Source organism: Sminthopsis crassicaudata, chromosome 1, assembly GCF_048593235.1.
Source record: "Sminthopsis crassicaudata isolate SCR6 chromosome 1, ASM4859323v1, whole genome shotgun sequence".
Taxonomy (NCBI): Eukaryota; Metazoa; Chordata; class Mammalia; order Dasyuromorphia; family Dasyuridae; genus Sminthopsis; species Sminthopsis crassicaudata.
Window position 1 is genome coordinate 92,112,242 of NC_133617.1, and position 27,301 is coordinate 92,139,542.

The 27,301-nt window shown below is 34.5% G+C and overlaps 1 protein-coding gene across 1 annotated transcript; it reads right to left on the reverse strand.

Moving 5' to 3' along the window:
• LOC141540913 (uncharacterized) lies at positions 1 to 25,379 on the reverse strand. The gene is made up of 7 exons (XM_074264889.1): positions 22,520 to 25,379; positions 15,791 to 15,880; positions 14,841 to 14,997; positions 7,648 to 7,808; positions 6,229 to 6,318; positions 2,325 to 2,483; positions 1 to 733 (listed from the first exon to the last, which is right to left on the reverse strand). Exon 1 carries the CDS (start codon positions 25,298 to 25,300, stop codon positions 22,994 to 22,996), a length of 2,307 nt encoding a protein of 768 aa, XP_074120990.1. The 5' UTR covers positions 25,301 to 25,379; the 3' UTR covers positions 1 to 733; positions 2,325 to 2,483; positions 6,229 to 6,318; positions 7,648 to 7,808; positions 14,841 to 14,997; positions 15,791 to 15,880; positions 22,520 to 22,993.
• Positions 25,380 to 27,301: the final 1,922 nt, after the last annotated feature.

Genomic DNA, 27,301 nt, shown 5'->3' on the forward strand with positions numbered 1-27,301 from the left:
TTTTTAGGTGCAAATCCTCCCTGGGATATTTTAATTTTTAATGGGGAGTCACTGAGGCCTTGAAGACAAAAAAGCATTTAAGCCTTGAATAAGGCTATAATGATGTAATGTCAGAAAATGAGATTGACATTTTGCCTCATAGATCATATAACAAAAATCAGAACCTTGGCATAAGCAACAACAGAACACATGGGGTGGTGACCAGTAGTCCAAGCAGATCTGTAAGGTTGATTGAAGCCTAGGTGGCAGAATCTGGGAACCAGAGTCTGACTACATGAGAAGCAGGTATTCAGTGACAAAAAGTGGAAAGGAGGTCTTGGAGTGGAGAGAGTCTTCAGAGAGGAAGTTTAAGGGTGGAAATGGGAGTGGTGGTATTGAATGGGGTGCAGGGGAATTATAGAAGAAAGTGTCATTTGCCAAAAGTCCAAATCAAATCCCAAAGTCCGGGGAGGAAAAGATGGGAATGAAGTGTATCATTTGCCAAAAGTCCAAAATGGGTCTGTTATCCAAGGATTCCATGCATCGGGGATGAGGGAATTGGGTAATTGGTGGTGTCCAAGAAGCAAGCTGTCAATCGGCAATCCAAACAGGCAAATGGTCAGCATCAGGGAGATCCAGCAGTGAGTATAGGGGATTCAATCTAGAGGTAATAAAAATTTAGAGGCAGGAAATTGATCTTCCTTGGGAACGAAGGTACCAGGAAAAGTCAGTCACAAAGATGGTAGGAAACCAGCTAGAGAGAGGATTGGAAAGAAAGCACTGTTATTAGCATCAGAAAACCTCAGTAAGAACTTACAACTGCTATTTACTCATTGTGTGAACATAGGCAAGAAAATTAAACTCAATTTCTTCATCTGTAAAATAGTGATGAGAATAATTGTTCAACTTAACTCTTAAAATGCTGGACTTGTATAGTTAGAGCTGGAAGGGGACTTAGATTGTTGTGAAAAAAAGCACTTTGTATATTTTAAGTAGAAATGAGACTTTAATATTATTGTCATCACTATTTATGACTTTAGGCAAATAGCTCACTCTCTGACTCCCAAATTTTCTCTTCTCTAAAGTAAGGAGTTTGAAATAGATCCTGTCACAAATCCCTGGCAAGTTTATCTTCTCTGATACTTGGTATTCTCCTACACTATGAGGACGTAAAGGTGGGGATGGAAGGGGGAAGATAAAGGGAGAGGGGATCCTGCGTTTATCATAAGGAAAGACCAGACCATGCCTTTATACTCTCCTTCTACTTGTCTACTATCTTTTCCTTTGTTCTCCCAGCCATCATCACTGCAGAGATTTTCATTCTTTTTTTTTTTTTTTTTTTTTTTTTTTTCATCATCAAGACACAGCTGCTTCCTGGTCAGGAGGCAATGGGGCAATGGAGCTGAGCAAGAATTATCTGTTCACAGCCTCCATTCATGTGGAAGAATAGGGAATAGGTTGTGGTGATTAAATAATGCATATCCCTATCTAAAACCCCACAGGTATGGTCTGCTTAATAAGCATGGCACATTATAAAAGGAACACATTCAAACCCTCTGAAACTCTTGATCTTTTATTCTTGGATATTTTCTTTAGTCTACTAATACTGCCTTCTCCCTAGATCTTAATGATTATTTGGGGACTACATCTACTTTGGGACAGGTTAAGTAAGGAATAGCATTTAGAGGAAGGTTGGAGGCTCCTTCTCAGGAAAAATTTCCTGGCAATTAGAGCCATTCAAAAGTGGTTTACTTTGCTCTAGGAGGGAATTAGCATCTGACTTGAGATACTCAAGAAAGTCTAAATTATCATTTGTCCCAGGCAAGTCTAGATTGTGCTATACAGTGTATAAACTTAAATAGAAATAAAGAAATGAATAAGGTTCCCTAGTGGTCAATATTAACTTGATTCTAAAATTGAATATTATATTATCTACATTTTATTGTAATTTTACTTTTTGTTACTTATTTTTCAATTATAGTTTAATCTGGCTCAAGATATTGGGAGTATTACAGATGTTTGATACCACTGGATTAAATAATCCAAGACATTCCCTTAATATCTTTGATCCTTCAGACTAGGTATTTGCTAATTTGGTTAAACAGCTTTATAGTACCTCCTTATCCAATCAAACCTTATCTTTGGCTTCCTACAAGTAATTCATTGTATGTATACCCTTGCCAGCTCACAATGGCTTTGAGTCTCATTGGACCTCAGCTATTTCCTTTTGATCTTCAAGTTCAAGAGACCTCATCTAGGTCCTTTAAAAGTTTTCCATGAGGTTACTCTACAAGCCTACCCCTTTCCCTTTTGTATGCAAGTACAGGTAAAAAGAGAATACTCACAATTGAAGAGAAGGTACCAAAAATGGAGAAATTGCTGTGTGCAAACTTGTTCTTGTGGAGCCCAAAAGGGGTCACACACACTTGTGCTATGCCTTGAGGGAGATGGAGAAGCATAAGCCTTGTACCTTGCTGTCTTGTTGCTCACGATCTAGTCAGAGACTGGAGACAAATACATGGGAAGTAATTGAGGAAGATGAAGAACAAGTCTCATTAACCTCATAATACCCTGTATTTTCAGGGTCCTAGAGACAAAACAACCACTAGTAAAGATTTCTTAGAAAAAGAAAGTTTTCCTAAACTATGTTATAATGTTCTAGGAGGTGGAAAATATTATTTATTATTTGTATTCTTTTATTCAATCTAATTTATATTCAACTTAATTTACAATTTTAATTGTAATTAACTTGTTTTTAATTATTAACAAATACAATAGCACAATAACTTGGGTTGACCACTTGAGCTAGCTAGCCCAAATGTTTCTCTTCCTTAAAATAAAGATATTGGGGGCAGCTAGTTTGTATAGTAGATAGAGTATCAGCCCTTAAGTCAGGAGGAGTTCAAATCCTGCCTCAGATTCTTAACACTTCCTGATTGTGTAATTCTGGGCAAGTCACTTAACCCCAACTGCCTCAGGAAAAAAAATGAGCATTTTGGATTAGATGACCTTTAAGAGTCAAGTGATACTGCTTAATGATTTAAGTTAATTTAAATTAGTTAAATAGTTAAGTTAGTTAGTTAATCAAACAGGCTAATCATACCTATTCCTATTATAAACACTAGAGAGCATAGGGATAAAGGGAGCTTTCCTTAAAATAATAAACAGTCTCTATCTAAAAAAAACAGCAAGCATTATTTGTAATGTAGAGAAGCTGGATGCCTTCTAAATAAGATCAGGGGTGAAACAAGGATCCCCGTTATCACTACTATTATTCAACATTGTACTAGAAATATTGGCTCTAACAATAAGAAAAGAAAAAGAAATAAAACGAATTAGAATAGGCAATTATTAACAAATTTTATCTGGAAGAACAAAAGATCATAAGTATCAAGGTAATTAATGAAAAAAATTATCAAGGATGGCATCTTAGCAGTACCAAAGATAAAACTATATTATGAATCAGCAATCATCAAAACCATTTGGTCCAAGTATTTGATACTTGATTCCAGCTTCTGGAATAAGACCTCAGTATTTGAAAAAAAATTGCTGGGAAAATTGGAACATATTATGTCAGAAACTCAGCATAGACTTACATTTCATATCCCATACCAAAATAAGGTCAAAATAACTACATGATCTGGACATAATGGATAATATCATAAACAAATTAGGAGAAAAATGGATAATTTATCTATCAGATCTTTGGGAAAGGGAGGAATTTATGACTAAAAAAGGAATTTATGTCCAAAGAATTTAGAGAACATTATGAAAGACAAAATGGACAACTTTGATTATATTAAACTAACAATTTTTGCACAAACAAAACCAGCAGAAACAAGAATAAAAAGGAAGTACAAAACTGAGAAAAATATTTAAAGTCAATATTTCTGATAAATATCTCATTTGGAAAATATATATAACTATGTAAAATTTATAAGAATACAAGTCATTCTCCAATTGATAAACAAAAGATATGAACAGACAATTTTGATGACAAAATTAAAACTATAGTATGTATGTGAAAAAATGCTCTAAATCACTATTGATTAGAGAAATGCAAATTCAATCAGCTCTGAGGTACCATCTTACACCTCTCAGATTGACTAAAATGACAGGACAAGGGAATGGTAAATGTTGGAAAGTTGTGGGGAAACTGAGACACTAATGCTGTGTTGGTGAAGCAATTTGGAACTATACCAAAAGAGCATAAAACTGTGACCCAACAGAACTGGGTCAACAGAGCAGACTCAACTGGGTCTGCATCCCAAGAAAATCACAAAGGAGGGAAAAGACCCACACATACAAAACTGTCACAGCTCTTTTTGTGGTAGCAAAGAACTGGAAAATAAGTAGATGCCCATCAATTGAGGAAGGACTGAACAAATAGTGGTACCATGAAGATAATGAAATACTATTGTTCTATAAAAAATGATGAACAAGCTGATTCTAGAAAGGTCTGGAAAAATTTACATGAAGTGATGCTAAGAGAAACAAGCAGAACCAGGAATACGTTTTACACAATAACAAGAATGTGCTATGGTCAACTATGAAAGGCTTGGTTCTTCTCAGTGATTCAGTGATATAAAGTGATCCCAATAAACTTTGGACAGAAAAGGCTATCTGCATCCAGAAAAAGAACTATGGAGATTGACTGTAAATCAACACATGATATGTTCATTTCTTTTTTCTGTTTTACTTTTTTCCCTCTCCCATGATTTTTCCCTTTTGCTCTGATTTTTTTTCTCTCCCATCATGATTCAAAGAATATAAAAAATAAATAATTTTTTTCTTAAAAACACAGGGTAATAAATCATCAATCTTGAATGAAAGGAATGCTGGCTAAAGAGAACTGCATAAATATGTACACATATATTCTATTTAATATATACTCTAACATGTTTAACATGTATGAGACTGCCTGCCATCTAGGGGACAGGATGGAGGGAAGGAGGGGAAAAGTTGGACAGAAGTTTGTGAAGTCCAGGCTAGCTCCTCTGAAGGGCTCAGAATAAGTCCTTGCCCCATGTTTGGGCACCAAAAATGTAATGTTCTGTCGTCTCTCAATTGTGATCCTTCTCTGGGAGGAGGTTTCTTTTTTGTAAATCCTTTTCTCTGTGAGCAGGTTTCTTGGGAGGCTTTTGGAGCCTCCATCCAGAGGGAAGGTAGAATCTCAAATCCTCTTCTTCCTGAATCCTGGCTCTGAATCTCCTTGAGCTTCCCTGAAGTTCTCTGGGGAAGTCTTGTCCTTCCCCAATCGCGACTACTTCCTTCCAGACTGCTCCTCCTTTTATCCTCCCAGAGAATGGGCTTATGGTACCCCAGGGGCTTGTGGGAACTCCTTATTGACCAATGAGCAAGCTCCTTTAAAGTATTCCTTCAAAGGTATAAACTCCCTTAAAGATTTGAACTAAAGGTGTGAACTCTGAGGTAGAGAATTGCCAAGTACCAACTTACCACCTAGTTAGAACCTAACAGAAGTATTTGCAAGCAAGGGTCAATGTTGAAAAATTACCCATGCATATGTTCTGTCAATTAAAAGCAATAAAAATAAATAAATTAATATATATATATATATATATATATATATATATTTTTTTTTTTTTTAAATAAAAAAGAAAGGGATGTTGGCACAATAAGCTGCTAACACTGAAAGGCTCTTTTCCTGATCACTTCCACCTTCTGAAAACCTATCTCCATCGTAGTGGACTAAGTAGCACAACTCATACGTGACAAAGTCTGCATATAAAACAAACAATGAACTCAGAATAAGGACACCTGAATTTGAGGTCCAATGGCTTTACTGAGAAATATCAGACCCTCTCTAGGTACCAACTAGACCAAATGGCCTTTTCATACCATTGCCCCAGAACTGTGAACAGACACGGTTTTCCCATTACTTATTTTCATAATCCCTATTATGTACTTTTATATTTGTGAAATTTCATTTTTTTTCTTTTTAGATTCCCCAGGATCTAGTACAATCCCTGACATGTAGAAAGAACATGTTTTCTTAAAATGAAATGGAGACTATACCAAGTATCCAAGCAAGGCCAGGAATATTCCATTAATGGAATGGATTTTTTATTCTTTACATGCACTCACACATACATACATAATATATATACATCTCCATCTCTAATTTATACCTAGATATAGACAGACATGTACACATGTATATATGCACACATACATATACATGCAAGCACATATCAGCACAAACGTGTGTTCATACGCATTTATACTTACTAAAAACTGAAAATAGCCAATGGTATAACCCACATCATTGGATCATATTGATTCATAAATAGGGTCAAGTCAGGGCAGGATATCAGGCAACTATAAGAGAAGTCAAAAAAATAATGAAATTTCCCAAGCAGTCCAAGATCCACTTACCTTAGGTTAGACCAGAGATGAGGATCCTTTATCCTGCAAAGGGCCACATTTAGATATTTATAACATCATTCATGGGCCATAAAAAATTACTAACATATACTTGTACACATACATGTGCATGTATGTATTATACATGTATTTAAGTTTATGACAGGAAAGGAAAATGGATAGAGCACCAACCCTGAAGTCTGGCAGACTTGCATTCAAATGCAGACTCAGACTCTGTTTCCCTCAGTTTCCTCATTTGTAAAAAGGAAACTTGTAAAAGGAAATGGCAAAGCACTATAGTATCTTTGCCAAGAAAAACCTAAAGAAATTCTGAAAAGTCAGCAACAAAGTATATGACAGCTAGGCAGTACAATGGGATAGAGAATTGCAATTGGATTAATGAAACCTGAATTCAAATATTGCCTCAGACTCCTGTAAGCCTGAACAAGTCACTTACTCTCAGACCCACTTACCTACTCCATAAAATGGAGATAATAGCACCTAACTCATATGGTAGTTGTGGGAACCAAATAAGTAAAAAAATATATATATATATGTGAAATAGTTTTATATAAAAGGCAGTTGGCTATCATCATTTGAAAAGCATCAGATCTGAAGTCAGGAAGGCTCATTGCCCTGAGTTCAAATCCATCCTTGGACACTTACTAGCTGTGTGACTATAGCCAAGTCACTTTCCTTTTTGCCTCAAATTTCTCTTCTGTAAAATGAGTTGAAGGAAATGGCAAATCAATAATAATAATAATGATGGGGTCACAAATAATCAGATGTAACTGAACAATTGAAGAAAATTATCATGATTTATTAATGTTGTCATGTTCAATTATGCCATATCATAAGAATGGGAGAAGGAAATGTATATGCTTCCAGCATACAACATAAGTTTGATATGCTTCTTGGAACCACATAATCTTAAGGTCTAGGTCTAGGAGGGACTCTGGGGATCAGCCCTCTAATTCAATCCCCTCATTTTATAGGTAACCAAGACTTACTGAAGAAAAAAGACTTGTCCAGTCCTCATTAAAAGCCTGTGATTGAGGGAATACAACTAGTTTTATGCTCTCTCTGCAGGTGATGAAAGTGAAAGAAAGGCAGGAAGCATCAACAGCTTTCCTGTAAAAAAATGTAGCTTGTAAGTGTTGGAGCTGGACCTCAAATTCAGGTGTCCTTATTCTAAGTCCATTGTTTGTTTCATATGCAGACTTTGTCATGTATGACTTGCGCTACTTAGTTCACTTAATTGAACAATATGGTAGACTAGTTTACCTGTAACAACAGCATAGAGATATAAGCAAGGTTCTTCAAGGAAACTCCATTCCACCAAAGACAAAGACAGGAAAACCCTATCCACAGCCAGTGGTATGTCCCATCTCATTGGATCATACACATTCACAAATAGGGTCAAGTCAGGGCAGGATATGAGGCAACTGTAAGAGAAGAAGTCAATAAAATAATCAAATTTCCTTGGCATCCCCAGACCTTAGGCTAGACTGGTGTAGGGAACCTTTTTCCTACAAAGGGCCATTTGGATATTTATAACACCATTCATGAGCCATATAAAATTATCAGTTTATAAAATTCAAATGGTGAGGTGTACCTTGTTTTCAGCTTATCATAACCAAAGGTTGTTTTAGCAAATTATTTCGAAGGCCCTCAGATCACACATTTCCCAGCCTTGGGCTAGACCAACCATATAAAATAATCCAGTCAAATGGGTGTATATCAGAAACAGCAAATGGTGATGAGATATTATTCTCTTTGATCTTTAGACATAGGTCTCATGGTTTTATGGTGGTTGCTGTCACCAATGGTGGCCATAACCAATCAAGAGATATCTTGAATACTGACAAACCCAGAAGCTCCTGCTTCCCTCAAATGTTTGCATACATGGAGCTGTAGCCAGGGTAAGAAAAATTAGTTTCCTTTTTGGATTTTCCTCATATCCTACTAAGAAGGTAGGGCAAGAATTGCCAATTACCTTATACATAGCAGGAAACTGAGGCTCAAAAAGTGAAGTGCTTTCCTCAACGTTAAATATCTTATAAGTGGCAAATTCCAAAATCAAAACCAAGTGTTCAGATTTGGTATATAATCTTATTTCCATTGTCTTATAGCTGTTGGAGGGGCTCAAGAAAGGTATGAACAAGAGAGTTCAGTAAAGTGGTCAACACAAACTTTCTGTTGCACATTCCCTTTCCCATATAGTCCATTTTATAATTATGCTACCATCCTGCTTTTCGCCATCTGTCCCAGCATCCCTCCCACACTAAAATTAGAAATCCATATTCCCATTCCCTGGACTGATTCTTAGAACTCCAACTTTTGTGGCCACCTTGATTTGAAACTGCATACCAATTGTTTAACTCATATCTAGATTCTAGTTGAACTCATACCCTGAAGTATGCTTCAAATTCAGGTCATCTCATTCAACTATTGACCAAGTCTATTTTTTTGGCTACTAGCTATTAGGTATATACTTTTTTTCATGTCTTCCACTCCAATATTCCATTTTTTGCACTGAAGACAACAATCCAATTAATAATATTAACTAAAAATTTTTATCACTGGCATTTTTATAAATCTTAAAATTTTGCAAAGCAGTCTGCAGAGATTATCTCATTTGATCATTTAAACAATCCTGGAATTAGCTATTATTATTCTTGTTTTACAGATGAGAAAATGGAAACACAGAGAGATTAAGTGTCTTTCCCATAATCTAATAGCCCCAGCTTTGAATTCAAGGGTTTTGTTTTGTTTTGTTTTGTTTTGTTTGTTTGTTTGTTTTTTTTTGTTTTTGTTTTTGTTTTTTGTTTTGTTTTGTTTTGTTTTGACTCTAGGACTATCACTCTAACTTACTACCATCTTGTTACCATTGCTTTTGATAAGACATGTGTCACTTGTATACACACATCTGGCCCTTTATATGGCCAGAACTCCCCTATATCTATTGTTATGCCTTGTGAGAATGTAAGTTCCTTGAGGGAACTCTTTCTTTTTCTGTTTCTTTTTCAATTTGTATTCCAAAGGCTTAACACATCACTTGGCACATTTGTTTTGTTTTGTTTTTTCATTCATTCTTAAAGGAAAGGAGGTTAGTTAGGCCTTCAAGTATATATAAGGCTTTACAGGCAGGAAGAAAGAGATGAGAACAGTCACAACTGAATGACTTCTGTAATGTCAAAGATCAGTCAAAAGTATCCAAACAATAAACACTATTCCCAGTTCTTCTATCTAAATAATTTAGGAAAATAAAAAAGATTATGCATCTCTAAACTTCTCCAAATAGAATGAAACCAATAGCGTGAACAAGTATAGCACATTCATTGGCCTTAGATGAACACGAAATGGTTTAAGTAACCTGGGAGTATTTAGAAGGTGAAAAACAGTTTAGATGGGAATTTGATAAAACAGCACACAAGGTCTTAGGAATTTACTTCTTTCTCTAGATGAAATACGACAGCTACACCAGTTTCTCATTTTAAATTCTGACCTCTTTTTATCTCTCAACAGAGAGATCCAGGATGTAGAAATAGGACCTGTTGTAATGCTGGAGAAACTGAGGCAGGATAGAGATAAGAGTGTATTTAATAATTTATTAAATGGAAAGATTTAATGACACCAAATGGATCCAGGGTTTGGTCCCAGAGCTGAATGAGACTATCGTTTGCAAGAATCCAGCAAACAATGAGAGTTCTTAATGACATATATACATGGCTCAGACTCAGGGGGTAGACTGAGGTGGGGGCAGAATCAGAGTGCTGAGAGCAGGAACAGGACTCTGACAATCCGGTTCTGACAGGCTGAGGGGAGGCATGGGGGGAGGAACCCCTGAGATGGGGAGAGGCATCTTGTTAAGACTGTATGACATTCTGGTAGCTTGGGATAGTGAGAGGCATTCTGATATTCTAAAACATAAGATCTTTTATCCTTATCAAATATTCTGATAAAGAGGGAGGGGAAGTTTTGCAGGACTGAGAAGCAGAGAAACTGAGTCAGGTCAGGATAATTAGAGAAACTGAGAACTGTGACATAACACTATGATGAGCTTCACCCCTTATTTTGGATTTTTTAGCTGGAATTTTTAAAAAGTATATCAGTTACATAAATGAAAGGTGGAAGTATATAGAAATCCAACAAAAGATATTATTTTCTTTATTCTACTATATGCTAACTCCTAATTATATCATACTTTGAAAAATGAGTTTAAGAAACTTTCCTCACAATGAGTGAGTATAATTATCATCATAACAATGTTATGCTTTAAAACATTAACAATAACAACAATAACTTGATAATTGGAATATTGCTGTGACTTGCCTAAGTTCGAACAAATAATAAATATCACAGCCAGGCTTTAAACCCAAGTCCCTTTCTCCTCTTTCACATTCTAGTTCTTGTTTGAAATTATACTAATAAACTGTATTTTGTATGTCTCTTAGATGATTACAAGGGGGAAGGAAAGGGAATCAGCATTTATTAAGTAACCTAATATTTGCTATGCACTGTGTAACATGTTTTACAAACATCTCATTTGATACTCACAAAAACCCTGAGAGTTAGCTCGTATTTTTATCCTCTTTTTACAATTGAGGAAACTGAGGTAGATAGGGTTAAGTAACTTTCTCAAGGTAACATAACTAGGAAGTATCTAAGTCCAAATTTGAACTCAGTTCTTCCTGACTCCAGACTCTCCAGGACTCCAGAGCTCCACTAACTATGACAAATCATTGCTTTGTTTTTATTTTTGAAGGAATCCAAGGTTAAGTGACTTGGGTTACTTAATATAGTCACAGTAAGTGTCTGAGACCAAATTTGAACTCTGGTCTTCTTGTAATCTACTATGCACCAACAGTGTCATTGTTCTATTTTGTTATATTTTTTTCTTAGACTTTTCTACCCCTTTCTACCCATATGATGTTGATGTTTTGAAAACAATACAGAAATTTACATTGGGCCCTACGGTTCTTTAGAAAAAGAGTGAAATTTGGAAGATTAAAAATAGAAACAATATATATGGGGAAGGAAAGGAAGATTAAATATTCATGAAGAAACATGTTTTAAAATTGTATTTAGTTAAATTATAAGTCAATTATTAAGTACCTAATATTTGCTAAGCACTATGCAACATATTTTACAAATATCTCATTTGGATCTTCACAAAAACCCTAAGAGTTAGCTCCTATTTTTATTTTCTTTTTACAATTGAGGAAAGTGAATAGATAGGGTTGTGACAATCTTCTTGAAGAGATGAAGTTCCACATCAGGAACTCTTCCCACCTAAGAAAACCTAGGTTTTAATCTCCATCCCACTAAACAGCATATGGAAATAAAAGTATTTAGCAAAGGATGAAGATGAATGTCTAGCAAGTTCCTATAAGCAAGATATCAGTAATATTAAAGCTCAGAATAAGCTGTGAATAGCTACTAATCTTGCAGACAAGAGAAAGTATGTTTTATTTGTTAATTAGTCTATTTTATTTTTTAGCAAAGTTGAGTTAAAGAGAAAGGACAAATAAGAGATAGGACTTACTGCTAAGAGAGAATGGGACCCCAAGGATAGCCTATGGAGAAAAGGCCTTACTACTCTACTATTCTTTTTATCATAATTTTTTAATATATGAAGCAACATTTATCAAGTGGATATTATGTCCCAGATTTGTACTGATCAATAAGTATATAAAAAAGGGGCAAAAGATAGCTCCTGACCTCAAGAAGCTTACAAGCTAATCAGGGAGACAACATGAAGTAAATATATAGAAAATAAGATACAACAACTATACTATATGTATATTAGAATACTAAAATAAATGAGAACATGGTAAAACTGGTTCTATTTGATTTTTTAGATTTCTTGAAGATTACTTGAAGAAAATTTCATTCATTTCATTCAATCATTCATTCCATTCCTCCCTTATTTTCTCTTTCTTTTTCTCTTTCCTCTTTCTTTCCTTTTTTTTTTTTTTTTTTTAAGATGCATCTATTATTGCTGAATTACTAATAATCATCTTTGAAAACTGGAGAACAGAGGAAGTACTAAAGGACTGGAGAAAGGGAAATTCCCTTTTTTTCAAAAACAGAAAACAGGGTATAGTGTAAAATGTGTAAGCTATTGATTTTCATTTCTTAGAAGGCAGACTACAATATATTGTTAAAACGATGCTTTGAAACCAATTAAACTGGGAAGCAGTCACCACTGAGTAATATATGAGGGGAATTATCTCTCCTCTCCTCCTCTCTCTCTCTCTCTCTCTCTCTCTCTCTCTCTCTCTCTCTCTCTCTCTCTCTCTCTCTTTATATATATATAATATATATATATATATATGTATGTATGTATAGCGAGACAGAGACAGAGAGAGAAAGAGAGAGAGAAAAGGAGGAGGAGGAAGAGAAGAGGAGGAGAAGAAGAGAAGAAGAGGAGGAGGAGGAGGAAGAACAAGAATAAGAAGAGAATGAAAGAATGAATGAAATGAACGAAACAAAACAAAGGCAGACAGACCAGGATAACTTCAAGAACTTTATTTTAATTGACAATGGTACTAGAGAAACAAATCAAAGACATGCTAAAGATGTAGTATACTTAAATTTCATCAAAATATTTGGAAAAATCTTTCAGCTTATCTTCATCCATAAGAGAGAAAATTGTAGCATATGTCATAAAATAGCTAGGTGAGAAGTTAGACCTGATTAAATGGCAGATCCAGAAGTTAAATGACAGCACATAGAGTGGACAACAGCATAAATGCCAATTTAGAGAGAGGTCTTTAATGGTCTATATTAGAAAATATATCTGTGGATTTTAGATGTTTAATATTTTTTGTGACTTTTGTAAAGTCATAGTTATGATTAATATACTGAGTGCTAGTCAAAATGCAAAAGTTTTCATTATTGGTAAAATCTAATAAGATGAATATGAATGGATAATTTAAGTCCCATGTTTGGGTTTTTTTTAAAAAAAAAACAGGATAAATTTTAAAAATAAGAACCGTTTGGAGGTATGTCAGGCACACATCAATTAATCCTACTAAAGCATAGATCTGACCATATCCCACTTCTGCCAATCCCCAATTTAATTAACTCTAGTGACTCTCCTTTTCATCTGTATTATTTTTTAAAAATCTCTAATTCAAAACTTTCTTTGGTTCACATCTAATTTTCCTTTTTTTCCCTTACACCTTACTCCATCTCATCTCCACGCCTACATAAGTCTGTAACCTAATGACACTGAACTGGGTGCTCAATTTCTGGATTGTGTTTTTTTTTTTTTTAAATGGCTGCTATAGGTGCCTGGAACATTATTTAATTTCATCTGTGCCTCCTGGTTTCCCCTGACCTTAAAATATCAGTTAAAATTAATTCTTTTATGAAAAAAAAAATTTTCTGAGCCCTCTTCCCCTTACTGATTATCTTTGATTCTATATGAGTATACATTGGTTATATTCTTGTTTTATGTTGTTAATCCCCTTAGACTATGAATTCCTTAAGATAAGGAGCTGTCTTTTGCCATTTGTATATCTTTAGAATTTAGCAAAGTGACTGGTACATAACAGACTCTTAATAAATGCTTATTGACTTACTTATTTACTGATTGTATTTTAAAACCACTCATATTGCAAGTTATTGAGAGTGCTTGCAATTTATTGCCATAGACTTTGAAAACAAATTCTATATTCTATAATGAAGAATCATAGGAGTTTGTTGTGAATACTTCTGATACAAAATAATTCAATATATGTCCATAATAGATATAAACAAAGTTTGTTCTGAGGACCAAGGAAAGAAACATTGTTACTCATAGAGGATATAAGGGAATGGTTCTTGGAAAAATGTCTTTAGAAAGTGAGAATTTATATGATTAATAGTTAAAGAGAACTGAAGAAGAATTAAGGAAGAGAATTGAGTTAAAAAGAATTGAGGAAGCATATATGTAGTGGATATGTAATGGGATAGGACAGGCCACTAGATAGTACAGGGCTGGGCCTGGAGTGAGGGATATTTGAGTTCAAATCTGTAAAATGGGCTGGAAAAGGAAGTAGCAAATCATTTAGTATCTTTGCTAGGGAGATCCCAAATAAGGTCATTAAGAGTTAGACTTGACTTAAAGAACTGAATAGCAAAAATGGGATGGAATAACAAATTGTTTCTGGTATCATTTCCCTTTCCATTAAAAAAAAAATCCCCTTCAAACCACTTAATGTTTCGTGGCTACTTGTTTTCTTTTTATATTCTGCATGACACACTGACTTATGAATTTCATACATTCTCAGCTACCGGATTGCTGACTCCCACCCTGGTTTTTCCATGTCACCCTTTACACATAGAGTTCTTTCTGACTGCCTCACTCTGAATTAGCTTGGGTCTTGACACTGATTTTAACTTTCTCAACTCTAGAATATCAACTTCCACTTTTTCCTCTACTGTAGATTTTCCTATTTATCTGGTCCCTGTCTAGATCACTTTACCTTGCCTTCAATCCCAAGGTTCCAATGTGAAGTAATGGTATATCATTGATGGGATCCGATCTGAATTCTTCTCCTACAGAACTCTGATGACCACTGTTGTCAGGAACATTCAGGTTATTTACTTTAGTCCTCATTATTCCTTTGTTCTGTATATCACCTCAGGAAACCAAAACAAGTTAAAAAATGCAAAACATTTTTTCTTAACACTGCAAAGTCAATTTTTTTTTTTTTTTGGTCTCAGAATCGATGTAAAGCCATAACTTGGCTTCCTATTAGTTTCAAGAAAAATTAGGACATTAGCATCTCTTTTGGGCTGTGAGTTGGTTATTTAATACATGGATGCATTATAATTTGTAGCATGTTTATCAAAATGTAATGGCATGTCAACAATTGCTGCCACTTGGAATATTTATTATTTGGCTTTAATCTGGCCTTGTAATATTAGCAGTAAATCTGAATGGGGGATTGTCGTTTTCTTCAATTGATTAAGCTGAATTCATGGATGCAAATTAAATGCTGGTGATTATGTTTCATTGCTGATCCATAATAAGGAATTTATGTAAACCATACTTGCTTTTTTAAGCTTTAAATAACATTACAACTCTGAAAAAATATTCAGAGTAGGAATATGCAACATTTGTGTATCTTTATATTTTCAACACTTTTGCTTGAATCTATTATACTTACTGCTATACATGCCCCAAACAATAATGTCCACAAGATTAATGGATGATAGATTTAGCTATTTCAATCTGTCACCAAGTGATCTTTACTAGGTTAAGACAGCTGGACAAGTGTCAAAGACTGATTCAATCATCCTGTGCTAATTCAGACTTGGGGTAATTAGTCCATATGCAGTTTTTAAATGCTTTTTTTCCAAAATCTTGATAGGTAGGTTGTATGAATATCACTCACTTTTAATAGAAGCACTGGGTCATAAAAATACTTACCTGTTTCATGGTTCTGTGTTTTTCATTAGTATGGCTGGGTATTTCTTGTCTCACTGCAGAATGCCAACCATTCAGATTTTCTCACCAATCCTATGAAATTATTGTTTATCTTATTAGATTTGGTTCATCCTGACTCTATCATCCAGAGTATTTCTAACCCTCTCACTCTTATATCAAGTGGAATTTGCTAAGCATATCATCTCTCTTATTCTAAGTATTAATAAAAAGCACTAAAGAGCATGAAGTCAAGAACAGATCACTGAGGAACCTTTTAGAGATGCAGGAACAATTTAATATCTCATCATTAATAAGTACGATTTGATTTGAACTATTTAAACAGCTATACATTCACACACCCAGAGACTTTTCTCACCAGTATTTCTCCAACTTTACTACAAGAATAAAATGAAAATAATAGATTTAGGGGGGAAGAGGAAGATTGCTCTCATCTCATTATTCCCAGGCTTTTAAAAATCACTGACAATAGCTCAGCATTCAAATCTGCCAGTTCTTTCAATATACAAAGATATCATTCATCTGGGTGTGGTAACTTTGGCTCATCAATAGCTGCTCATATTCCAATTCATTTTGAATATTACTTTTTTTTTACTTATTTCTGTTTTCTCCCTTTTAATCTAAAGATTATTGTACTTGATTATCAAAGCAGGGGTAAAACAAAAGAAAATCACTTTTTCTCCATCACTGAGTATCATCAAACCGTCTCTTTGGACAAACTGTTTTTCTTTTCTCTAATTATTCTTTTCCTCCCAATTAAAAAGATTTTTTTTTTTTTGTAAGAATTAAGTGTTTATGACAAGCGCGACTCATTTTGAACTTTAGTAGAACTAATATCAATCTTAGAGGTCCACAAACATGTTTCAATATTCATCTTTTTTTTTTTTTTACCTTTCTTTCATTCTCACTACAAGTTTTATTTTCTTTTAATCTGGTGATAGTTCTTCTTCCAATACACTTGTCTCTTTAAATAATTCATTCTTTCCAAACAAATTCGATTTATTTCAACAAGAAATATTCTCTTCCCTCTTCTTCCTCATCCTATATCACCAAAATACCTTCTTGCACTATTTCCTCCTGCATCCTTTTCACATGGCAAATAACCATTCTTCTTACCAAGGCAAAACATTCTATATAGACAAATCATTCCATTCCATACCAATTTCTCTAGCAGACTGCTTCTTGGGTCATTCCCACACTTTCATATATGCTCAGTACTTCCTTTTCTACCGGATGCTTCTTTACCACTGAAAAACATTAATACATTTTTCCCACTCTAAAACAAAAGAACCTATCTTTTTTTTTTTTTTTTTTGCTTTGACTAAAGAGCTTTCAATATTGGCTATATCATTCATAGAACTTTGATTTTTGAAGATAAGTAGCTATAGATGATATACTAAATTTTTAAAAGCTAAGATAAATAATTTTTACTAATAAAGATGAAGAAATAATAATATATTTTCATGTATCTTATATCTATATGTATATGTATGGAAAACATGTCTCTACTTATATGTATATGTCTCTTAGCTTTTCCTTCTATTTCTAATAGATCTAGATAGTTTTTATATATGATTATCATATTTCTGGAAATCAGTTGTGAATAACTTTTCTATTTTCATCAATACCATGGTCCCAGACCCTTCTGAAGGACTTATGATGAAGGACTTATGTAATATAATAGGTATGCTATCCAAACCCGGAGAAAGAACTGATTGAAGGATACTTTCTTATTTACTTTATTTTTCTTGAACGGTTTTTTGAGGGGGGGAAATCTATGTTTTCTGTTGCAACATGATTTTTATAGAAATGCTGTGCATAATTTCACATGTACCTTCTCAGTATGGGGGAGGAGAGAGGAGGAAGGGAGGAACAGAATCTTGAACTTAAAGTTTTAAAAACAAATATAAAAATTGTAACTTGGAAAAATAAAATATTAAAAATATTTCTTTGAGTTTATCTAATGTTTTCTGCAATGTCATGAAATCATTGATTTTGTTTCCTTGTTTATAATTTTTAGGAAGTTTATTGCTTTAGTGAAGTTGGCCTCTTTTTTAATGAATTTATTCTCCTTCCAATCTTTTCACTAGAGTAAGGATACTTAATCTAGGAGTTATTCCTTTTTAAAATACAAATATATATTGCTCATGTTATATATATATATATTCTTATAATTTAATTTCAAGTACAACCTATATATCAAATTGCTCACTTTCTCAATGGGACAAAGGAATAGAGGCAGAGAGAGAAAGAATTTGGAAGAAAAAAACAAAGGTTAAAAATTGTTTTCAAATGTAATCAGGGGAAAAATAATATCAAATAGAAAATAATTTTATTTTAATATTTTGGTTTCCCTTAAATCTTTGGTAATTTATTACACACATTCATATAAATTTATTCTGAAAAGGTATCCATAGATTTCATCTGACTGCCAAAGATGTGTACAATACTAATAAGTTTAAGAACCTCTGCTTTAGAAATCTGTTTGATTGTTTTTTTTCATCTCTAGTGGAAAATTATCCCCCCTTCAAGTTTCTAATTGCAATTATTTGGAATCCTTCATTCTGAGATATTATAGTCTTTTTTTTTTTTTTTTTTTTCCCCTTTGTGTTTATATCTTTTAAAGAATGATTGTCATTTTATTTGGTCTACATATCTCTCCAGGCTAAATTCCTTAAGTGAGGTTTTATTCCAGAAAGAGGCTTTGTTTCTTGAAGAGTTAGTTGTTGGGTGGGGTAGGTAACCTTTCTTGGTCTCCTTCTAGATCCTTGGGATTTCTTTTCTAATCTCCAACCTGGGATTGCACCTCAATCCATGTTTGGTATTGAAAGTGGTGAAGTTTTGGGGATTTCTGGAACATCTCAGAACAGCATATAAGAAGATCTCAGAATTTTCAGGAATTTGGACCATGTTGGTCTGTTTGTCTTTGGTTCAGAAAATTAGGGATTTTACAAGGTGATATCTTGACTTCCTTGTGAATTAGACTTAAATGAGGCAGATTTGCACAAAGTCTTCAGCCTCATTCTGTTTCCCAGTCATCAAAGTCCAATGACAAAATCAAAATCAAGATTATTGGCTATGGCCCAGGATGCAATAGATGACCTTATTCTCAGTTGCCAGTTCCACTGGGGGAGATATCGCCCTAACTCACCTTTTGAGGTTTGTTAGTTACCTTCAATCTGGTTTAGCCCATCTCCCAAGACAGTTTTACTGGGATCTGGCCAATTCACATGCTACATTTTCTTGGAGCCATAGGTAAGAGTTGAGTGCCAACTTGACACCAAAGGATTAACAGCCCTGAAAATGGCTGGTCAACCCTTCCCATCAGAGGGCTGGTTCTACCTGAACACCTTGTCTCAGCCATTATTGCACCCTCACTCATTCTAGGTCCCCACCCCTTTGCTCTTCTTGCCACAGACATAGAGCTTTATAGGCTACAAATATCATTTGCCTTTCACTGGTGACCATGAAAGTCTGGATTTGTTTGTCTTCACTAGCACTACATTTATTGAGCTTTCCTTTTTGGGGGCTTCTGCCTGACACTTTGTGAAGTTCTGACATACAAGAAGTCATTCTATTTTCTCATTAGATTGCTAAATCATTATTTAATTTGATACAAATATGCAGTTTTTGTTAGGATGAGTATGTTGGGAGCAGGACAATTTCACCTTTACTTCTTCCATTTCCTTTAACCTGCTTATAATATAGGCAGTGACCCTGTAATCCACTAATACTGCTCTCTCTAAGGTCACCAAAGAGCAAATCCAATTGCCTTTTCTGTCTTTATCTTTTTTGTTAACTCACAGAGAAAATCTAGTTAACAATTTATGATCTACTGTGTTAAATGCAATTAACCAACTTTTCCTTTGGGACATTCCTTCCTTCCAGAGTTCCAATGTTATTGCACTCTTCTAGTTTCCTTATCTGGATAACAGCTTCTTCTGAATTTCTTGTACTTAATTATATATATTATCTTCAGTCTCCTAATGTCTAACTGTAATAGTCCCCCAAGATCCTGTATTCCACTCCCACTTTCTGTCCTAATTCTTTCTGCATTAATGATTACTTTCATGTCCATAGTCATGACCTCTTTGTAGAGTTTCTTAAATCTATAGATTCTGTTTTTTAATTTTTTATTGCCTCAGATTGAATCTACATATTCCTGTTAAACATGCATTTGGTTGTCTTGTTTCACCTTCAACTCAATATGCTTAAATATTAAATCATTACCTTACACACACACACTCACACACACAACACACTTTTTCCAATTTCTTCATAATTACCTCTATCTTCTCAGTCAATCAGGTTCACAAATCCAAAATAACCTTTGACATTTCCACTCCTTTCAATTCTAACACCATTCAATTGCCAAATTGTGCCAATTTTTATACCAAAATTTCTAGTCATTTCATTTTTTACTATTATTTAAGTACCACTAGAGTACAAGCATTCATCACTACTTAATGGACTATTCTAAAAGCCTTATATGATCTCCCAATCTCTTCTTTCTCCAAACAGTCATCATAGAGCTTCAAAAATAACCTTTAAAGTTTAATCTCATCATGTTGTCCTTTAAAAAATCTTTAAGTCCCTCTTTTTTCTAGGCATTTAGATTATAAGACATTATATAATCTGACTAAAAGTATCTTTCTAGCTTTATTGCATTTCATATTACCTTCTTTCATGTATTCTATTTTTAGACTGAAAAAATTTTATGTTAAATATATGTATAATAAATATAATATGAACTGATATAATGTAATAATGTATATAAATATAAATATGTATATGTGTGTATGTGTGTGTATGTATGTGGTATCTGTAAGCATTAAGCATTATATATATATATATATATATATATATATATATATATATATATATATATATATATATACACACACACACATACTTTTACATGTCTATGTTTTTGTCTGAATATTGTTGACTTTTGCCTTTTGTGTTTGGGGTATATTTTAATTTCTTTCTGCTTTCAGATTGTTATTGACCCTGGTAACCATAAATTTAACACTAAAAATGAATTTCTGTTTTTAACTTATAAAATGGGGATAATAACAATTTTACTATCTGTTTCAATCAATCAATAGGAATGAAGTACTTAGAGTTGTTTGAAGAAGAATGTCTTGTAAACTTTGAAACATTATAGGGAAAACATGATAAAATTATGACTACTAATAACCACACACATTTAGAATTGAATTAAAGTGAAGTACTGATACAGATATCAAAGGTTTGAATTTAGTGAGGTAGTATGTTGTATTGAAAAAAGGGCTTAATTATGGAATTGAAAGCAATTTATTTTAACCTTATATCTTCCATTTACTAATAATATGACTAAGGAAAGTACTTAATTGCTCTGAACTTCAGTTAATTCATTTGTATCATGGGAAAAATAGTATTTACAGAGTTTATTTCACAAAAGAATTGTTGGAGAATTACTTGATTAGATACTATGCAAATATGATCTATTATCATCCACTAGTATATATACTGTGGACATAAGCCATGGATGTGGGTACATAGACAGAGAGAGGGCTAAGTATAGAAATGGATCTAAAGACAGAGGAGGTGATAAAGGACTAAGGGACCTGGAGTCACAAATACACAAAACTAATTCAATAACTATCTGGATTTGGAAATCCTGGGTTGATTTTTTTACTCTTTCATTCATGACTTGTGACTTTATGCAAGACATTTCATCTTACATGTATCAAATTCCCCATGCATCAACAGGGAAAAATAATGCTTGATCTGACTAATTTACAGGTTTGTGGTAAGACAGTAACTGAACATACAGTCAGAGATTATGAATTAGAGGCATTGAATTTACAACTACTATGACCTAAGTCAATTAACTTCTCTGGGCCTCAGTTTCTATTTAAGAAAATTAAACTTGTTGGTCTGAATGGTCCCTACAGTTCTATATCTTATTCTTTCAAATTTAAGATATATATATATGTGTGTGTGTGTGTGTGTGTGTGTGTGTGTGTGTGTGTGTGTGTATGAGTACACATATATGGACATATATATGAAATCAAAGATACACATATATAATATACATATACATTAAATATATATACATATATGTGTGTATATATATATATTTAAATATATATACATATATATGTGTGTGTGTGTATATATATATATGTATATAAGTTTTATGGGACAGTAGCAATAGTAGCAGCAGTTGCTGTAATAGTGGTGGTGATAGTTTTAGTAATAGTGGTGGTGGTGGTAGCAGTATGAAGAGGAGAAAAAGTAATACTAGTGGTGGGAATGCTATTAATTTAGAAAAGTTTTTAAACTTTTATAATCATATATCTTTTTGACAGCCTCATGAACTCTATTAATTTCTTAAAATTATAGGTTTTAATTTATAAAAATTATATAGTATTACAAAGAAACCAATTATATTGAAAAGCAGTCACTATAGATACATATGTACATGTCCACTATATACATATATACACATATATATATATATCCATGTGCATTTATGGATAGGCATATTGTAATTATACATACATATATATATTTATATATACATATCTAGATAGATAGATAGATATAAAACATTATATATGCATGTGCATGTTCATGCACTCTAGAATAAGAATCATTGGTTTAGAAGAAGATAGACAGTAGATGATGTATATAAGGACTTGATCATTCTTGGGAATGTTCACTCACAGTTATGTGCAATCCAGGAGCACAGTGTGCAGGGACCAACAACAGATTCTTGTGGTAGATAGTTCCAATAGGGACTGAGATTCCAGCTCTTCACTAGGAAGGGCATCCAAATTTTGAAGTAACTCACAGTGAAAGCAAATGACAGAGACGACTCTAGAGAGGAACTGATGGTTTTCAGATCAGGAAAAGTGTTGAAGAGCCAAACTAAACTCCACAAAGCAAGACTGAAGCTTAAAACCATAGTCCAGGAAACAACTAAAAGGAAGCTGAGATTCCCCAATAAAATCCAACTTATTTCAGGATAGTCATTTCCATGTATTTCACTGATTCTTGTTAAAGTCCAACTGTGTGCGCTGGGTCTGCTTTGCTTTGTTTTCTTATCCAGCTCTTGTCAGCATTTTTAAGTTGGCAAGATCCTGGTGCTTTAGCATATACCATGGAGGTGAAAAGCATAAGTAGACATATAGTTGTTGCTCAGACAGATGTTGAGAGGGGCATGAATTTGCGTGGAAATTCAGGTGTCAATGGGGCTTCAGGGGTGGAAGAAGTTTCAGATTTATGGGTAGCAGGAGGAGATGGTGTAAAATTATATGGAAAGAGAGGGAAAATGATAGATGGTATAGATTTAGAGGAAGATTCTAAGTTAGAAGTGACTACAGCTGGAATTGTAGATGTGTAAATAGGTGTAGCTGTACAGGTAGTTGCAGAAACACATGAAGTCACAGGCTCATCTGTACACATAAGCGTATGTTTAGAGGGAGATGGAGAACGAGGAGTATATTTCTGCAGGGGCATAGATACCGAAGTACCTACAGATTTACAATCAGGTATAGACATAGATATAGATATAGGGGTATTTTTAGAAGAAACTGTAGAAGACGTTGAGACAGGAGCAAATTTTGAAGCTAAAATACCATCAGAGCGATATGAACGTGGAGATGTACAGGGAGATGTGACGATAGGTGGACTACAACTTGGGAACACTGGAGATGTTGAGGTAACAGCAGGGGTAAAATGAGCTTCCTGAGGGAAAAGTATACAGTGATATTTAGGTGTGGATTTAGAGGGTATTGGGATAGGAGCAGATCTGGGGCTCTGTGGAGCTGTTGGGGTAGAGCTGTTGATAAAATTGCAGTGATTTCCAAAGGATAATGTACGGGTAGATGTGGCTTTGGATGTAGGAGGAGATTTTGGGCTAAGTGGAGCTTTTAAGGTAGAGTTACATATATAATTAGAAGGATAATCCTTGGGTAAGTCACAGGTATGTGTAGCTTTGGATGTAGGAGGAGATTTGTGGGTAAGTGTAACTGCCGAGGTAGAGTGCCGGATACAGTTAGAGGGAAGCCCAAGGAACAGATCACAGATAGATGTAGCTGCAGATGTAAGAATAGATTTGGGACTAAGTGTAGATGTTGAGGTAGAGTTACAGATACAGTTAGAGGGATGATCCTTTAGTAAGTCACAGGTAGATGTCGCTTTGGACTTAGGAGGAGAATTGGGGCTAAATGTAGTTGGGGTAGAATTACACATACAATTAGAGGGAATCCCAGGGAGAACCTCACAGATAGATGTAGCTGTAGATGTGAAAAGAGATTTGGGGCTAAATGTAGAAGCTGAGATGCAGTTAGAAGGATAATCTTTGGGTGAGTTAAAAGTAGATGTGACTTTGGATGTAGGAGAAGATTTGGGGCTAAGTTGACACAGTGAGATAGTATTACACATGCAGTTACTGGGAACCCCAGGGCATAGCTCACAGATAGATGTAGCTTTAGATACAGAAGGAGATTTGTTGGAATGTACAGATGTGGAGATAGAGTTAAAGATAGAGTTAGAGGGAATCCCAGAGAATGAGGCAGAGATGGATGTAGCTCTGGATGTGAGAGAAGTTTTGAGATTAAGCGTAGAGGTGGAGGTAGACATAGAGACAGAACTAGAGGGATGTCCAGGTAATAAGACACAAGAGATAGATCTGGAGATAGATGGATTCAATTTGGGACTAAGTGGACATTTTGGGGGAGAGCTACTGACACAATTAGGAGGCTTCCCAAGAGATACTGAAATGGTAGATGTAGCTCTGGAAGTAAGCAAGACTGCAGGTGTTGAGGTAGCAGCACAGGTATAATTAAAGGGAGTCCCGGGGATAACTTCTCCAGCACAGTTAGGTGTAGATGTCTGATCAGGATCAGATTTGGGAGAAGGTTCAGATGGATCCTTCTTAACACCTACACCATCAGATGGAGATTGAGATCTTGGTGAAGAATGTTTGGAGGCAATTGTGTCAGGTGTGGGTGGAATTGTAAATGAAGGCGATGTAGAGAGAAAACTGGCTGCTTTTAAGCTAGATGCCCAAGACAAAGTAGAGGCTAAGCTACAGGTTGAGGGATATTTATGGGTAGGTATACCAGGAAATGTTGTGGTTATAGGAGCAGATTTAGTGGCAGGAGGATATTCTGAGATAGGTGTCAAGTTACAATGAAAAGGAACTTTAGAAGTCATGTTGCCATGGTGTGGATGTTTAGGGATCACCACTGGTGTCTGTGCAGTTGGGAATGTAGGTGCCGATCTAGAGGCACATGGAGGGATTTTAGTACCAGGTTTATATTTGGGGATAGTTATAGAAGAAGAGATAGGGGAAAGCTCAGTGGGAGTCATGACAGTGGGTATAGATGTGTGGGAGGGCATAGAAGGCATAGAAGGAGAGATGAAGATAGTTCTAGGTTCTAGTGAAATGTTAGAGGTAGAGGGAGAAATCAAAGGAGTAAGCGTTTTGTTTGCTTCCATGCCGATCCCAAGGCTCACGCTAAGAGTTGTTTTCTTGGATTAATCTTCAATATTACCAGGTTTGTTTAAGAGTTGGGTCTCCTCAGAAATGGAGTATTGCAAATGTTCATTCCAGGTTATCAAGGTGTCACTCTATTGGTTCAGATGTCCATCACCACTTGGTTGAGTGATATTACAAAAAGAAATTGGGTGGCAGATAGAGGGTCAAGCCTGCTACTCCTTTGAAGAAAGAGAAGAAAAAGGCTTAGAACATCAAGTGATGTCACAATGACACCTTCCCATGACATGACTAAATGTGCAACCTGTTGTATTCTCTTAACTACAGGGAGTGGTGTTCAACATAGAGCATTTCTTCCACAACACTTGCTCACTGTGCAAATTAATAGGGTAAATCTGTTAGGAGACTATGTCATTTAAAAAATAATAATGTTCTAACCCACAAGAAGCAGTGATATAAACACAAACAACCAGCCGGCGATACATACAATCAGAGACAGAGCTCTTCTGCTAGGGCCTCCATTTCCTCCAAGATGACCTTCCATTTACTCCGTACATGTTTTCTATATCCATAGCTGTATGAAAGTTGTCTTTATGATTAGAAAGTGAGGTCTTTGAGGGGAGGAGCCTCTTTTTTTTTTTTTTTGCCTTTCTTTGTCTCCACAGAGCTTAGCTCAATAACTAGCTTATAGAAAGTGTTTAATTACTTATTTATTAAAATAATATACTGCTAACTGATAAACTGACTACTAACAACAACATTTTTGTGGATGCTTCTTAAATTAGGTCATTGAATGACCTCTACTGAAGATGACAAGGAAATACCCTGTTGCAGAGACTACATTTGCATGGAATAACAGGCTATTAAAAGTAAAATTTCCTGAAGGGATATGTGATTTATTTCTTTTCTGTTAAAAGAAATATGGCTTGTAAACTTAGAATGAAAATTTTTAATATGCTTTTTTTTTTCATAAAGGGATATGCCTCCAAAAAAAGAGGAGAAAAATTGAAATAAAATTATTTTTAAATGGCTTCAAAAAATCTCTCAAAAAAAAAGGAAAAAAAAAAAACATGTGTATGAAATTAGCTTCTCACAGCAAAACATCATGGTTCTAGAATCACAATATCCATACATTTATATTATAGTCTTTTACCCATTGTGAGGAAATACTTTGGCATAGTAATTTGAACTCAGGATTTGGTACAGAGACTGAAATCTGAGGCCTGGTTCTAATCCTTCCTGAGAAAAATCACTGTATCTTTAAATTTCTTTATTTGCAAAGGAGAAACATTAATATCTGCATTCAAACACATACATACATCCATACAAACATATGTATACCTATATATTCATATAGATCCATGTAAAGTAATACTATGTTTGTCTTCTGTTTCTTTGATGGTGGATAACATCATCTTTCATAAGTCCAAGTTTTTCCATATTTTTCTAAATCTACCAACTCATCATTTCCTATAACATGGCAATATTCCAAAATTACACCGTTTAGATATTTTAAATAGTCTAAACCAATATTGATTTACATGGAGGACATATAGTGTAGTTTCTCTATTTTTTTCTTCTGATTAAATCTATTATACCTTTAACTTTAAGATCAATGATTGCTACCCCTAGTTTTTTCTAATTTTACTCCTAATCATTATGTTTGTATCTCTTATTTCCTATTCCTACTGACTTCTCTGTTTTACTTCTACTTATTCTTTAATCAATCCAACCTCTAAGGCATCCTCCCTTTTCTCCCCTTCCACACAGCTTTTCTCTCCCTCTTTACCTATTCCCATTAATCTACATACTTTATCCCATTTTTGTTACTCTGCACTCATTCTAGCTCCCTTTATGCTATTCTCTCCTTCCTCTTATTTCTATATAAATTTAGAAGATTTTAATGCTCTTCCAGGTATATATGTATTATTTCCTCTTTAACCCATTCCTGATGTGAGTAGGATTCAGAAACTACCAGTCCTCTTCCACCATCTAATTCCTTT

Bases quoted from the DNA above. Each gene is read 5' to 3' on its own strand.
- LOC141540913 (XM_074264889.1), bottom strand. From the start codon at position 25,300: ATGGAAGCAAACAAAACGCTTACTCCTTTGATTTCTCCCTCTACCTCT.